General features: G+C 48.9%; 1 protein-coding gene across 6 annotated transcripts in view; it reads right to left on the bottom strand.

The window, feature by feature from the left end:
* Positions 1-13607: 13607 nt before the first annotated feature.
* The window catches only part of CREBBP (CREB binding lysine acetyltransferase), a 63580-nt gene continuing 60009 nt past the window's right edge, over positions 13608-17178 (bottom strand). For all 6 annotated transcript variants that reach the window (XM_083152698.1, XM_083152701.1, XM_083152699.1 and 3 more), the window contains one exon: positions 13608-17123. In XM_083152698.1, the coding sequence (XP_083008824.1) occupies positions 15009-17123 (2115 nt within the window). In that variant the 3' untranslated portion in view covers positions 13608-15008. The remainder of the gene's footprint in view (positions 17124-17178) is intronic.

Below are 17178 nucleotides of genomic sequence, written 5' to 3'. Positions count from 1 at the left end.
GCCCCCTACATGGGGCATTGAACATGGTCCCGAGTGGAACGACAGGCGACAAACACTTTATAACCAGCTACTCCCACTGTGAAACCAGTTCATCCAGCTATCTCTGGCATGGGGACTATATCATCCTGACCCTGGGGTGTGCCACCTCCTAAATCTCTACCGAAACCAGCAAGCCTAGTAGTAGTGCTCAGAGCCAGCAAACCTGTGACAAGTAATATACTGAAACCTGAGGCACATCGCCCCCTACTGGCTGCATCGCCTTATACACACAATCCCCAATCTGAATGCAGCAATCATTAGTATAGATGCTACAACAACCAGATCGTTATCATGTAGTCCTATGGTCAATATAAGCCACACAGCACTGTACAATCAGAGAACATCCATTCCTGCACCAGTGGAGCTTACAATCTAAATGTTCTTGTCCCCGGCATAACAGGTCCTAATAAGATAGAGTAGAAGTCAATTCATCGAATGTGGGAAAAACTGGAGTACCCAAAGGAAACCCACCTAAGCACTGCAGGAATGCACAAACACCATGTGGATAGTAACTGAAGTATTACATTTAGCCATTGGCGTGCTATGGATCTTAGCCAATACGGCACTACAGAGGCGCTGGTGGGACTTATTACATCAGGACATTGTGTGCACGCCTGAGTGCTCAGCTGCTCATTTTTGGCGCCCTACAATCAGGTATACTCCTACTTGCCCACCCTCCCGGGAATGGCTGGGAGGCTCCTGAAAATAAGGTCCCACTCCCGGGAAGGTGGGCATATCTCCTGCATCCCTTTTCCTCACTGACAAAATGCAGTCATTTATGGGGCTGTGGGGTGGGGCTAAAATGACATGATTAGCATAATTTAAGCCCAGCCCCCACTTATAGCTTGGTTACATCAGCCTTGTCCCCCCCCAAAGTGTTGGCTTTCTGGAATCCCACCCTGTGTAAGCCTGCACATTGTTTAGCAAATATCACAGGCCTGCGAAGATACAAATCAATTAGCAAGCTGCTCACCATCGAATGTGTATGCAGTCTGTGCATAGCCAAAGACTTACTCGTGGCTGTGATAGAAACAGGCTGATTAGGGGTGGAGCTGATGTCACATGACTTCCTCTCACTCACCTGGCCACGCCTGCGTTTTCCCTGACACTCCCAGATAACAGCTGCTCACCATGTAATGATTCCCAGTGTGTGCGTAGCCCAGGACTTACTCAGCGGCTGCCATAAAAAGAGGCTGATCGGGGGCGGAGCCAATGTCACATGACCTCCCCTCACATGCCTGCATTTTCCCTGACACTCCCAGATAACATTCGGTTACCACCCACAAACACTGGGTTCCGGTCATTCACCTTGTGTACAGCCAGCGATAAAAAAAAGTAGCAGGCTTTTATCTCAGTACAGCCTTGGGCATGCATACTACGGGCTGTTTGCATGCGCAGTCTATTGATTATCACCCAGCCTGCACATTCACAGCTGTGTGAACAGGCCCTAAGTGTGCTTTAGTAACAGCCAGCTGCCTTTGCGCTTGTACTGACACCTTGTGGCAGTTCTTAAGTATTACATGCCAAACTGTGAGCTCTGTCTGATTCTGGTATGAAAGTAAATCTATAAAATCAAGTTAGCTGTGCACCGCACCTGGAGCCAACCACATCGCCGTGCAAGGGGAGCAAATACATTCATATTTTTCCTGTGCAGGTTAAATACTGGCTGCTATTAAATATCGTCCACAATGTAAGGGAGCCTTATTATTTACACAGCAAATATAAATCTCTGCACATTGAAATTTAACGCAACTACCATAGAAACTAAAACATGGATCAAAGGCACCAACTAACCACTGCAGCTCTGCACCAGTTGTTCATTTTATGCCCCATAGTAATACCTTTGTTTATGCTATGCCCCATAGTAGTGCCCGTTTACATTACACCACGTAGTAATACCCTTCCTTACATTACGCCCCATAGTAATACCCTTCTTTACGTTACACCCCAAAGTAGTGCCCATGTTTACATTATACCTCATAGTAGTGCCTTTATTTACGTTACGCCCCAAAGTAGTGCCAATGTTTACGTTTACCCCACAGTAGTGCCTTTATTTACAATGCCATGTTTTAGTGCTGCCAGTACACATTATGACACATTGCACAAATTCACTTTATACCATACATTGTTCTGAATACATATTACGCCACATTGTAGGGTCACCAGTTCATTTTATGCCACAATGTAGTGCCCAGTTTCAATACAGTGCCCCCAAGTTATATTATACCATAGCAATAGCCCGCATTCATATGAAGCCACGTTACAGAGTACCATGTCCATACTGACTTGGTACACAACTATCTGACCTGTTTGCAAAGCCCCCCAAGCCTCTGAACCCCATAGCATTGGCACTCTGAACCCACTACTATAGCTACATCTCTCTATCTGTGGTCAGTAGGAATATAAAGTGTGGCGAGCGCAGCGAGCCCGAAGCGTGGCGTGGAAGCGTCCGAAGCGTGGACGCGTATAACCTTCACAGGTATACGCGTCCCTTCGCCACGCTTCGAGCTCGCCACACTTTATATTCTCAACTCCACGCCGACGTGGATAGTAGGGGTATGAAAAGGTCGGAGGACGCGTACCGCCGCCGCTCGCCACGCTTCGGGTTTGCGTCAATCGTGGGGTGACGTTCACAATGGGGGGGGGGGGGGATATACAATGAGAAATGGGCCATATTGGCCCATTTCCCATTTTTTCCCCGATTACAATGTTACAAATATTTTAACATTGAACCCTATGGCAAAATCGGGTGCCATGTTAATGCACCCGACCGACGCGATGGACCCGATTTCAAAGGAAATTGGGTCCATCGGGGGTAATCGTGTACCTTAAGTTAAGGTACACGATTACCCCGATGGTGGCCGTTCTAGGAAACAAGTTCCAAACAAACAAAAAAATAACTTTCAAACTTCAAAATCCCAGTGGGCACAGAAGGAGAATATAACAGTGAGCCGAGCGCAACAGTACCCTAATACGGTGTCCATGTTGACAGACAAAAAAACTCATGTCATCCTTTCTCCATGTTGACCCTGCGTGGTACATCCCGTCACTTACCGCTCCTATGCTAATCACATATGTACTAAAATATAAAATTAGTACCGCAAAGGGCAAGTCTACTAATAGCTGACCTTTGTGATTGCCATTGGTCCCTGAACTTATGGGCTTACAACCCGGGAATAGTCTGCGCTAGTGCAGAGGTATGCGGCAACCGCTGGAAAGTATCCGGTCAGATCCCTCTGACTGCACCGATGTGCAAGAGAAGCCCAGAGACTCCTATAGGGTAACTAGGTGATTCATCGCGCCCTACGGGCGCTCTTCACACCGTCGTAAGGGGCTGCGCCCCCTTAATTTGTGAACGTTTGTATATGAGAAATATGGTTAGAATTGTATGAAAGATGCCCTGTATTGCAACTTAGGTGTCCGTGAATCGCGGGAGGGGGGTCGCGGAGGGTGCCGCGAATTGCAGGAGGGGGGGTTGTGGGGGGGGATGCTGCGAATCGCGGGAGGGGAGGGATTGCAGAGAATCGCGGGAGGGGGGTCGCGGGGTGGGTTGCCGCAAATCGCGGGAGGGGGGTTACGGGGGCGGGGGTTGCGGCGAATCATGGTAGGGGGGTCGCAGGGGGTGTGCCGTGAATCACGGGAGGGGGGTCACGGGGTGGGGTGCCGAGAATCGCGGGGGGGTGTGTGTGTGCCGTGAATCGCGGGAGTGGGGGTTGCGGGGGGGGGTGGGGCGGGGGGGTGTGACGCGAATCGCCACAAGAAAAAATCAACACAGAAAGGTCAACACATGTAAATGTTGACATAAGTGTGGCACTTCATTGGTGTCCATGTCGACACATGAGAATGAATATGAAAACATTCAAAAAATGAAAAAAAAAACCTTCAAAAACTCATGTCAACCTTTTTCATTGTCGACCATAGCCATGTCAGTGTTTTCCATGTGCAATTTAATTCTGGAGCTGCCGCGAATCGCGGGGGGGTGCCGCGAATTGCGGGAGGGGGGGTCGCGGGGGTGGGTGCCGCGAATCGCGGGAGGGGGGGTTACGGCGAATCACGGGAGGGGGGGTCGCGGGGGTGTGCCGTGAATCACGGGAGGGGGGGTCACGGGGTGGGGTGCCGAGAATCGCGGGGGAGGTGTGTGTGTGTGTGTGCCGTGAATCGCGGGAGTGGGGGTTGTGGGGGGGTGGGGGTGGGGGGGGTGTGACGCAAATCGCCACAAGAAAAAATCAACACAGAAAGGTCAACACATGTAAATGTTGACATAAGTGTGGCACTTCATTGTGTCCATGTCGACACATGAGAATGAATATGAAAATATTCAAAAAATGAAAAAAAACTTCAAAAACTCATGTCAACCTTTTTCATTGTCGACCATAGCCATGTCAGTGTTTTCCATGTGCAATTTAATTCTGGAGCTGCCGCGAATCACGGGGGGTGCCGCGAATTGCGGGAGGGGGGGGGTCGCGGGGTTGGGTGCCGCGAATCGCGGGAGGGCGGGGTTCACAGGGTTCCGGTGGGGGGTTGCCGCGAATTGCGGGAGGTGGGGGGTCACGGGGGGTGCCGCGAATCGCGGGGGGGGGGGGGTTGCGGGGGGGTGTGACACGAATCGCCACAAGAAAAAATCAACACAGAAAGGTCAACACATGTAAATGTTGACATAAGTGTGCCACTTCATTGGTGTCCATGTTGACACATGACAATGAATATGAAAACATTCAAAAAATGAAATAAATCTTCAAAAACTCATGTCAACCTTTTTCATTGTCGACCATAGCCGTGCCAGTGTTTTGCATGTGCCATTTAATCCTGGGGCTGCCGCGAATCGCGGGGGGTGCCGCGATTTGCGGGAGGGGGGGGGGTTGCGGGGAGTGGGTGCCGCGGGAGAGCGGGGTTCATGGGGGTTCCGGCGGGGGGTTGCCGCAAATTGCGGGAGGGGGGGGGGGGTCGCGGGGGGGGGGGGGCGGGTGCCGCGAATCGCCGGAGGGGGGGTTGCGGGGGGTGTGACGCGAATCGCCACAAGAAAAAAATCAACACAGAAAGGTCAACACATGTAAATGTTGACATAAGTGTGGCACTTCATTGGTGTCCATGTCGACACATGAGAATGAATATGAAAATATTCAAAAAATGACAAAAAAACTTCAAAAACTCATGTCAACCTTTTTCATTGTCGACCATAGCCATGTCAGTGTTTTCCATGTGCAATTTAATTCTGGAGCTGCCGCGAATCACGGGGGGGGGGCGCGAATTGCGGGAGGGGGGGTCGCGGGGGTGGGTGCCGCGAAGCGCGGGAGGGCGGGGTTCACAGGGGTTCCGGTGGGGGGTTGCCGCGAATTGCGGGAGGTGGGGGGTCACGGGGGGTGCCGCGAATCGCGGGAGGGGGGTTGCGGGGGGTGTGACGCGAATCGCCACAAGAAAAAATCAACACAGAAAGGTCAACACATGTTAATGTTGACATAAGTGTGCCACTTCATTGGTGTCCATGTCGACACATGACAATGAATATGAAAAAATTAAAAAAATTCAAAAATAAATCTTCAAAAACTCATGTCAACCTTTTTCATTGTCGACCATAGCCATGTCAGTGTTTTGCATGTGCCATTTAATCCTGGGGCTGCTGCGAATTGCGGGGGGGTCGCAGGGGGGGTGCCGCCAATCGTGCATGGAGGGTCGCGGGGGGGTTCTTTTTGCCGCGAATCGCGGGAGGGAGGTCGCGGGGGGGGGGTGTCACGGGGGAGGGTTTGCCGCGATTCGCGGGAGGGGGGGGTCGCGGGGTGGTGGTTATGCCGCGAATTGCGGGAGGGGTCGTGGGGGGGTTCTTTTTTGCAGCGAATCGCGGGAGGGGGGGTCGCGGGGGTGTTTTTGCTGCGAATCGCGGTAGGGGGGGTCGCGGGGGAGCGGGTGTTTTTGCCGCGAATCGCGGGAGGGGGGGCGCGGGGGGGGGGGAGGTTTTGTCGCAAATCGGGGAGGGGGGGCGCTCACCTGGTGGCTGTGGAGTAGCAGTGCTGGGCAACATGGGAAGGCAGTGGGTGTCTGGCACTGTCTGTGGGCTCACTGGGCTGGTTCTCTGTCACATACCTCCCAACATGACCCTCTCCAGGAGGGACACAATGCTCTGTTTCTAGACTTCCCCTTAATGTATGATTGCCATCACCTGTTTTAAACAGGTTAATTTCTCAGAAAGGTGTTCAGCACAGATGAAGGCAATCACACATTAAGAGGAAAGTCCAGGAACAGAGCGTTATAGACACAGACACCCACTTTGAGTGACAGATGTAGCCAAATATATAGGAGATGGTTCTGCATTCCCTGCATCTGGGGCTTTGTACATATGGGAAATGCTGAATCCCCAATAAGATAATAGGATAAAGTAAATGTCTCCCAGACCACACAGCAGTTGAGTCATAACCTCCTGACTATCAGAGTCTTTACGTTTATGGGACTCAATATCCGTTAAACATTGCCACTGTTCTTTCCTTCATTTTATGGCATCATCATAAAGGTATGGGTGCCCAGGGTCCACAACTACATACCCACTATAGGAGCAGACTCCATTAGATCAGCGTCAACCTGATACCACTGCCAGACGGACCATCCTAAATAGTGTTTGACATATGGTCCCACCCCACTACTGGCACCAAACGTCACAAGACATACATTAGGATTCTTACGGTGGTATTCAATTGTTAGGTTATGCCCAATTTCCTGTCTAAAGTTGCGGGAGATCGTGGGGGCAAAATTCAATTGATCTATTTTTGCACATATTACGATCAGATTTAGCTACGCATTTGTGCTTTTCAGGTGCCCACCAAGAGTGATTAATCCTTACACAGTTTTCCCACTCAAGACCAAAATGCATCTGTGTAATTAATGCAAGATGAACAGTCCCTCTCTAAGCAAAGATCAAACCCCCCCCCCAACAGACATCTGATATACAACATCTAGGCCAGTGGATTTCCAACCCCGGTCCTCAAGTACCACCAACAGTTCACATTTTCCAGGTCACCTGGGTATTTTTCAAATGTGACAGTTGGTGGCACACAGCGCACCGGCTGGGTGACTTGAAAAACATGACCTGTTCGGGGCACTTGAGGACCGGGATTGGGAACCACTGGTCTAGATAATCAATAGGTTGACAACATATAGTCAATAGGTATAAAATAACGACAGATAAACCGTTAACAATGGTTGTTGTCAACAGGTACAAAAGGGATGTGAAGATTTCTAGTAACTAAGCCCTCCATAAAAGAGTGTATAACCCAACACACTCACCTTTCTGAACTACAGTTCCTGATTCCCACTTGTACGCTAAAGCCTACACTAATGCAGTTTTTCAGCCTATGGACTTGAGAAACAACAGCCTACAAATGGCTAGATATGCCCACGGAAATCATTGCAAAACCACAGCGACTGCATACACATTCAGCATTGGTGCAAATCTGAGGCCCTTTAGAGTCTATGGTCTCGCAAAATGGCTGCAAGAGTTCTGGCGCTGCTGCGCGGTTTTCTGTGTGCGTGATTGCAGATGTTGACACACCACCCTGTCAGTGATTTTGATGCCACTCTGTGACCTGCCCCAAGTGTTCTCTATCACTAGGAATAGATCCTCACTGCGAGCAAACGGTCACATACAGTAGGCACCCAAGATGGTGGCGCCCACAGGCAGTCCTCAAAGCACATATACAGTCCAGATTTGCAGGATATCCATGCTTAAGCAGAGGTGACTTTAATTAGTACCAGTCAGTTTAATCATACCATCTGTGCTCAAGGAGCATGGGAAAAACTGTCTAAAGAAATGGTCACCACAATGTCCTCTTGCCTCTTGAGTGATCTCTTAATATTGCTGTCATTTTAGGCCCAACTTTCCGCTTGCACATGTGAGGTCGGCTCTAATCTGCCCGGAAAGGGCACATGATCCCAGAATCCGTCAGACTCAGAAAACAGGATTTTGGTACTTACCAATAAATCCCTTTCTTTTCATCCTGATTCCATAGGGTACACTGGGAGTCTTAACAATGGGGTATAGATGGGTAATTAGTGGAGCCGGGCACTTTCAATTATTTAGTGTGTAACTAGCTCCTCCCCCACTATGCCTCCCCTACAGACCAGTTAAGAAACTGCACCCGAGGAGATACCATTGGAAACATGAACAGAAACACACAAGCCATACCATACAGGCCAAGAACTGTATCCAAAGGACACAGTTGCAACTAAGTACACTCACCAACTGCAGGAAGGAACAGCGCATAGTGGGCATTCAGCGTACCCTATGGAATCATAGAAAGATTTATCGGTAAGTACCAAAATCATGTTTTCTTTTTTCATCTATAGGGTACGCTGAGAGTCTTAAAGATGGGGAAGTCCCAGAGTCTCCACCGCAGGCGGGAGAGTGCCGAGAACCCTGCAAAACCTCGCAGCCAAACTGATATGTCGACACGATATAATTTTACAAAAAGTATGCGTGCCCACCCAATAAGCGGCACAACACACCCAAGGCAACCGCCCAAGAGGAAACCACCGAACATGTGGAAAGCACTGAAAACCAAAAGTAGGGAAGAATGGTGGGACCGGGTCCCCCCCGCAGCTCCCAACATAGCGGACTGGCAGGGACTAACCCTCAGCCTGTTTTAGAGCTTGAAAAAGTGAATGTAAAAAAGAAAAATCTGGAGCTCCATTCCCAAAACGGGTCTGTGGGGGAGGAGCCAGTTACACACTGATCACACATCTATACCCCATTGTTAAGCACCCAGCATTCCCTATGGATGAAAGAAAAATCTCCTGTCCTGGATAAGCGTACGGTGAATGCGATTGCTACAGTACACCTAGTGTACTTAACCCAGCGGTGGGGAACCTTTTTTGTGCCAAAGGCCATTTGTATGGGGGAAAAAATCCTTCGGGGGCCATATGTAAAAATTTCTCTTACAAATTGTCCTGCTGCAGCCGTCCCACGCTCCGGCGGCTGCCACTGAATAGGACGGACAGTCTCCGGCTGCTGTTGTTTAAGAGGAATCTCACGAGAACTACCGACCTCTCGCGAGAATTCCCATGTACTTGACTCCCGGCAAAGCCACCGGGCGGGTTGGTGGGCCACTCAGACCGGCTACGGCCTGAGGTTCCCCACCCCTGACTTAACCCAACAGCTGTAGGTAACAAGATGGTAACACAATCTCCTGGTTAAAATGGAGATACATTTAGCAAATTTGGATTGGCTTTAAAGCTGGCCATACACTAGTGCAATTTGGCCACTTTTCATCCTATTCTGCCAACTACTGAAGTTATATTGTACTGAAGTTATATCGCTCCTGTTCCAGTCCAGTCCAGTGCATTCAGTGTATTCTAGGAGGTAAACTCGGGTCATTCTTTTCATCCGAGTGTGCATACGATCCAGAGATCATATGTGCTGCACATGTGATCGCCAGATCCGCCCCCTCCTGGCCCGCGACTCAAGGAGGGTCGCTGCACATACACCCCTGCGAGATATCACAGCAGTTTATGGTCACCTTTAAAGCAATAACACCACCTGGACAAAGTGTAAAGCGGGAAAGTGGAAAGCTCGAAGGGTTTATGGCAGGCATGTCCAAAGTCAGTACAAAAAAAAAACAAGAAAAAGCAGCGCTCACATTCAATAATGAGTGATTCAAATTATTAAAATATAAACAATTTAATTTTTATATCATATTGTGATGAGTTTTCATATATATTATCAAGCACATAGAACACATAAAACCATGTATTACAAAAAATTGTGTACACTAACAAAAAATATTATTAAAAATGTTGTTTTAAAAACATTTTTAATAATATTTTTTGATACAGTGTACACAATTTTTTGTAATCCATGGTTTTATGTGTTCTATGTGCTTGATAATATATATGAAAACTCATCACAATATGATATAAAAAAATAAATTGTTTATATTTTAATAATTTGAATCACTCATTATTGAATGTTTTTTCTTGTTTTACAATTTTTGTGAAGACTGACCCTCCCCACCTAAGCAGCTGCTCCGATTGAGTCAGCATCTCTAACACAAGCACTCCTGGGGTTATACACAATTGTGTATTAACCCATCTTTTGGTACTTTATGTCCAAAGTCAGGCCCGGGGGCCAATTGCGGCCCGTCCAGTCATTTCAATCGGCCCACTGCCTCCAGCTGGTAGTGGGCAGAGCATCAGATGGGGACACACAGCACAGGACACTAAAGGTGGGGCCCCGGCGAGCATGCCTTTACCTTGCTGTCTGCTGCAGTGAGGTGGTGCCGGCCGCCACCGTCAGATGTGTTGCTGCTGCAATTGTATATCACCCTATTCCACAATCACAGTGACAGCAGTGTTTGGGGAGGGGGCAGCAAGGGGAAGCTTGCTCCTGTAACATGCAGAGCGGAGGAGGGCAGCAGTGGGAGCCCAAACATCTCCTGTCCTTGCAGTGCCTGCTTTGCCTCTCCTTCCTCTGGCTCACACAAGGGGCTGGGAAATATACAAAGAAGTGAGGGGGCAGAGTGGGGGAGATACAGTGAATGGGAGTCATACAGTGAAGGAGGGCCAGGCTTGGGGACATACAATGAATGGAGGCACTGATGGACATTAAGAGAAAGGGGGCAGGCTGGGGGACAGAGTGAATGGGTGCAGAGTGGGGAACATACAGTGGAGGGGCAGGCAGGGGGACATACAGTGAAGGGGCAGGCTGGGGAACAGAGTGAATGGGGGCAGAGTAGGGGACCATTCTGATGTGATTAATGATTCAAAAGCTGTCAGGCTGAATGGTCGGCCCCCACACATTTACACTTCACCAAATCTGGCCCTCGTTGCAAAAAGTTTGGACACCCCTGGTTTATGGAGTCCGCTCTAGTCTGTAAACTTTTGGGCACGGGGAAGGATGTTGGTATATTTTCCCACTCTGATCTGTTTCCGTAATTGCTGAAAAGTTTCTAGATAGGTCATATTAGCCATTCTGGGTCTAAACTTGCCATTTCTGACTGTTCATTTTCAGTTTTGCCACCAGATGAGAGCCTTCAGAAGTCTTAATATGATCATATTTAGAGGTCTGCTTGTGACAGGGCCAGTGGTTTCTGATGAAGACATGCACCATCTCCCCATGGTGCAGGAAAACCTACTCAACTTTTGTCCACTGTTTGACTTACCGTGGGGCAGATGTATTAAGCCTGGTGAAGCGATAAAGTGGAAGGTGATAACACAGCAGCCAATCAGCTATGTTTTTAAAATTACAGTTTAGGAGTTGATTGGCCGGTGCGATATCACATTCTACTTTATCACTTCACCAGGCTTAATACATCCGCTCCAGTGTTTTGAAACCGCTTTAAACTAATAGAATTACATGGTTTTGCATTGCATTTGTACTTCCAGAAATTGTTAAGTTTGGTAAAACAGCCTCAGCCTCCCCCCCCCCCCCAATTTGGAATGACAAGTTGACTTATTCAAAATGGGCTGAAGGTTCATTCAAATACATAAAAAACAATATATATTTATACACATACATACAATACATATAAAGTGTTATTCGTTCAGCACTCCAAGTGACGAATGCTCGTTGCTGCCCTTTCTCTAATAGTGAGGAAACCGTAAGGTACCCGGCACCCAGACCCTTGTAGGTAATATAAGGGGTATTCTGTTCCCATAATGTGACATTGAAATGCCGCCCTTTGAGTTGGTTAATTATGAAACTATCTTGTATCTGTTTCTACCAAGATCTAAACCCCATGGGAGGAATGGGACCACCTTAGTGATGTTAGAGGGGAAACATTATTAACCATTGTAAGGTTCCCTGATTTGATCGTTAATATTAACCCTTTGCAGTCAAAATTTTTTTTTTTTTTGCAATTGAAAGAGTCTGGTTTAAATTAGGTCTTTTGTTTTTTAAATTAAAATAAAATGGTCTACATTGAATGTTGAACGATGTTAATGTTCTTATTTTAAAGAGGCTTCACCATTGGATCTGCTACTAGCGCTAGGGCTGTTGAGCCTGACTAGACGTTGGACCTGAAAGGGTTAAGATGAACAAGAGGACTGTCTATCGGTAGAAGGAATATGCTCCCTGTTAGATCCTCCACCTGGGTGACCGCTTCAGGCATCATTGTGAAATAATGGGAGAAAGTAAAAGATCTTTGCTCTTGTAGCGAATGGTTTGGTCTCCCCCTTTTGTATCATGAATCATCGTATCGTACCCCTTTTTCTGCACATAGAAGAGAGCTCCTGCAAATAGAAGGTTAACACAGATTAACATTAACAGGTTAACCATCTTCCCAGGGACGTAACCAGGAGCTCTTCTGCACAGTTTACTTAATAGATCTTGCAGAACCAATAGACCCTACACAGTTATCACATGGGGATTCTATTTCTTCTTTATGTAACACCCATAACTCTTAGCGGGCACTGCATGTTCCCCTTCTTGGGGGTATCTGGAGCAGTATAGCCAGAGCCCATGGTGACTGCAGCTATCAGTGTTCTTCTTGAAGTCTTAAGCTTTTGAAAGAGTTCTTCAGTAAATACATTCTCTTCAGAAACCCTGAGATTCCAGCACTTAACTCAGAATCTAGAGGTTACTGTGCAAGTTTATTTGCCAATGCACATTTTGTTTCTGAACAATAAAGTTCAACTGAATGAAAATCTCCCCCCCCCCCCCACTCCTGGAGCTATTCAGCCACTTCCCAGCTTGCATCCTTAAGAACGGTGCTTTCCCAGGATCAATGAGAACACCGTTATTAATAACACCGCTTGCCCTGCCTATGCTCAGAGACCGGACTAAACAGCGGCTCTGCCTTATATACCATCACAAAGCGGTTTTATCTTACAAGGCCGCTACACCACCTTATAGCGGATGCCATGGAGTGTTGCAAGACACAAGTTGCACATGATGAAGATTTCTAATGAATGCAATAGCAAGAAATAGGGAATGGATCTAGCACACTTCAGTTCCTAAAGTTATCCGTTTTCTCCCAGTGTGTACGCAGCTATCCCCGTCTACAAGCGGCTGTGTACACGTGGTGCAGGAAGCAGTTTCTGCAGGCGGAACCACTCATTTGTTCATGACATTCTAACACGAACAGGTGTCAACAGGTTCTTCTACCTCCTAATGGGTCGTTAGGATTGCTTCTCCTGCATTCCCGTATCAGTCGCTGAGTGACCGTCTGCACTGTGTATTAATAGGTTCTCAGAAACATCACCATGGAGGTTTGTAATGCTGATGACGGGTGTATTGTACCCTAACCATGACCTGCTGAAGCTGACTGCGCACGTGTCCCACCTGTGTGGCTTCATACATGGCAGCGTGCATGTCACCTGTGCCGCCATACGCTAGAGAGAAACCGCTTGTAGATCAAATCTCTACCTCCCGTAAAGCTGCATTTCATGGGTGATCTAACGTAAGGGAATATAGACCAGTAAAAGCGGCAAAGTAGTCTAGGGGCTGTAAGGAATGAACTACATGGTAAAAAGGTCAGTAATTTATATCAATTTTAAGCAATACTTTATATACAGTTAAAAAAAATACATGCATAGTCCAGCGTACAATGGTAAAAACAGCATTTTTCATAAACAAAAACAAACAAAAATGAAAAAAACCCAGAACACTGAAGTTTTAATACCATATACACTTTTACTCAGCATGAAAATAGCTGCTGTCAAGACAGAATTCCCACCACTTTCCTGCCGGGGTGGGGGGGGTCATAGAATGATTGCCGACCCCCTTCCGACAACAGAGTCATATGTTATATAGGTTAAGAAATGCTCCCGGGTTTCGCCAACCGTTCTACCGTTCTGTACAATGATTCAGTCTGTTTTTTTTTTTTTTTTAGCGTTTCCCCACCCCCTCTCCTTATAACTGGTAGAACGGGCATGATTTACATTTTGATTGCTTGTGGTATGTTTTTGTTTTTTTTCCATGTTTGCTTTTTTACCCCCCCTCCCTCAATTTCTCCATAGTTCCACAGTTCATGGGAGCCTTTTTCCATTTCACGCCCCAGCCGATACAAAAAAATAAAATAGAAATAAAATTAAGAGGGGTACTCCGTTGGGGGAAGGGGGGGTATGAAAAAAACTAATTCGGATTGCACACCACGGCTTATGCTGGGAAGATTTTGGTGGAAGAGCTTTCGGTAGTCTGGGAATTGTAGAAAGGCAGAAATGAGGTGATTCACGAAACTCCATCCCCTAACTCCATTATGGAAAAAGAAAAAAAACCTTTTCCTAGTTTGGAAGGGACAGATGTAATTACAAGTGGCAAAAAAAAAAAAAGTCACCCCCTTACCCTTCTTTTGTTTTAGGCTCTGTATCCGCAGGAGAAAAATACCCAGTAAGACAAGTCCTCAAAAATGAAGAAAATGAGAATAATTACACACGTATTAGCGTAATTAACAGTTCACCCCTTCACTGCCGGCGGCAATACTGCACCCGCCTGGCAGAGAAGGAGGCGTTCGCCCCACAAAGTGAGGATGGAAGAGGGGTAAGTTCCTCTATCGCTGCCTGGCCTATTGCATTGCAGACCGAGGGTGGATTTTCATAGCGACCCAACAAAAGGGGAGGGAGGTATGGATTTTGGCCATCCGGATAGCTTAAAAAAGGAGAAAAGAAAATCCCCAAAACACAAAATGTTCAGTTGTGTTGAAAGTCCGAGCAGCCACTGACAGTGCTAGAGTGGGGGTGACGGCGGTGCTCAGCAACGCTCAACCATCCCCCCTCCGACAGCACAGGGTGTGAGATCTGGCGAATGGGCGGCGGCCTCAGTCCAGACTGAGGCCCTATGTCCCTGATGTGCAGACCAGCAATGAGTAGGCAAACAAGAGAAATAAAACAGCGTTCGAGGGTGGAAGGAATGGGAGGGATAGATATTTATATATTTATATTTATATATAACAAAGTGGGGAGAAAATTGGAGGCGATTGGAGGGTGACCCCCCCTCCCCCCCTTTCCCGTCCACCACTGCAGTCCTCCAGTTCACTGGTATTCTGTGGATGCTACAATCCCTCAACAAACTTTTCCAAGGTATCCCCTGAAGTATCTCCAACAAGAGACAAGTCATTCGTCAGGGCGCCACGGTTGGGAGGATTCAGCTGTGGAAGCATAGCGCTCTGTTCTGGGTTTCCCAGGTGGCCCTGGTCTAAGGAGGTGCCCATAGAGGCTGCCAGGCCTGGGTGAGGCGAGCCTGTCTGTGGAGACACGTGGTGAGGAGAGGGCTGCGGCTGTACACGCGGGGAAGGGCTGGAATGTGGAGGTTGCGACTGAGGGCGAGGCGACTGGACGGGGGCAGGTGAGCGCACCTGATTGCTGAGGGAGGTGGCGATTTGTTGTCCCGGGGTAAGATGAGTGGAAGGGGGCTGGCCTGTCAGGAGATGCTGCTGCGGACTCATGGGGTTGGGCTGCCCGGGGGAAGCAATCTGCTGCTTGAGCTGCTGCTGAAGTCGCTGCTGTAATGCTTGCTGGATGGTGGGTGGTGCCCCATCTGTGCCCAGTCCCTGCTGCGCCATCTGCGAGATCTGCCCCATGGCTCCACTCGGTATGGAGAGATGCTGCTGCATGCGCTGCTGCTGCAAAGCCTGCGACTGCGTATATCCACCTTGCGGCTGCTGGAACTGCCCATGGGCTGGCATCCCACCGGCCATGCCCGCTCCACTTTGCTGTTGCTGCTGCTGCTGTTGTTGCATGATCTGCCGCCGCAGCATCTCTCGATATTTTGGGTTCATATTCGCTAAGCTGGGATTGTGAGCCGGATTCATGAGGCTGATGCCCTGACTCTGCGGATTCATCCCCGGCTGTTGCTGAGGAACAGTGGGCCGTTGCACGCTGACCTGCATGGGGCTCATGGTCTGCAGGCCAGGCTGTGGGTGCATGCCTGGTTGTTGTGGTGGCTGCGGAGGTGCCTGTTGCGGCTGCATGCCTGGCTGGTTGGCCACATATTTGGCAGTCCTTTGCTTGATAAAAGCAGCCATCAACTGAGGGTTAGACTTCAGGATATTGAGCACCTGTTGCTGCTGCTGAGGAGAGCTGGGGGATTTTAGGGTACGTAGGAGGTCTTGCAAAGCATTCGGTGATATGGTTCGGGCCTGCTGCGGAACTCCTTGCAGTCGAGGCCCTGCCACCGCTTGCTGGGCCGCAGTCATCTGCATGACCGGACGCTGGATGCTCTGCTGCATCGGAGTCTGCTGAGGCATTGGAGCTGTAGACCACTGCCCTGGCTGTATACCGGCCATGATAGGAGGGGCGGCCATCGGCCCTGGGCGTGGCACATTCATATTCATTTGTGGCAAAGCATTAACGGGTCCCACTGCTGGATTTACCATCCCCGGTCGCACGCTGGTCATACTCTCTATATTTGTGACCCGATACAGCTGCTGCTGTTGCTGAGCCTCCAGTTCTATCTGGCGGGCGGCTGCAACAGCAGCTGGAGGTGGCTGTACAGTGGGCTGAGTGGGGGAAACAACTGGCAGCGTACTGGTGGGCTTTCCCTGTGAGGCCACGTTTGGGGGCTGAGTCCTAGCCACACTGGGGAAGCCTGGAGAGGCCATGCTTCCTGGGGAAGGCTGAGGAGCAGGCTGTGGAGTCTGCGGGGTACTGGGTTGTTGGGTAGGCGTTCCCGGAGTGACCGGCGTCGGGGAGGGCAGCGGCTGTTGAGGAACTGTACGTGTGTTCATGGTGGCAATACGCCGCCTCATGAGCTGCGCTTGCTGCAGTCTGTGCTGAATCTGCTGCTGCCGTAGCTTCTGCTTGATGTTCAGACAGAAAGGGACCGGGCATTTGTTCTCCTGGCAGTGCTTCGCGTGGTAGCAGCACAGGGCGATGAGCTGCTTGCACACTGGGCATCCTCCGTTGGTCTTGCGCTTGCATCCCTTTGTGTGCTGCACGACCCGCTTCATTTTCTGGCACGAGGGCAGCGAGCAGTTGGCATTGCGACACTGGCAGGCGTGCACCAGAGATTGGATACAGCGCTGTATGCTCAGCCGCCGCGACTCCTGTGGACTTTTTGACTGCGCGTCTCCCTGGCTGTTGTTTTCGTCGTCCAGTCCCAAGCCCCACTTCACCATCTTGTGCTCATGGCTCTTTGTGTTGTAGCAGTTCACACACAGATCATAATCCTGGAAAGAAAAAAAAAGAAAAATCAAAAACATTTTAGACAATGGAGCGCCAGAA

Source organism: Crinia signifera, chromosome 7 (assembly GCF_055691185.1).
Source record: "Crinia signifera chromosome 7, ASM5569118v1, whole genome shotgun sequence".
NCBI classification, from domain to species: domain Eukaryota; kingdom Metazoa; phylum Chordata; class Amphibia; order Anura; family Myobatrachidae; genus Crinia; species Crinia signifera.
The sequence above is the reverse complement of the archived record's forward strand: the minus strand, read 5'-3'. Positions and strand labels throughout refer to the sequence as shown.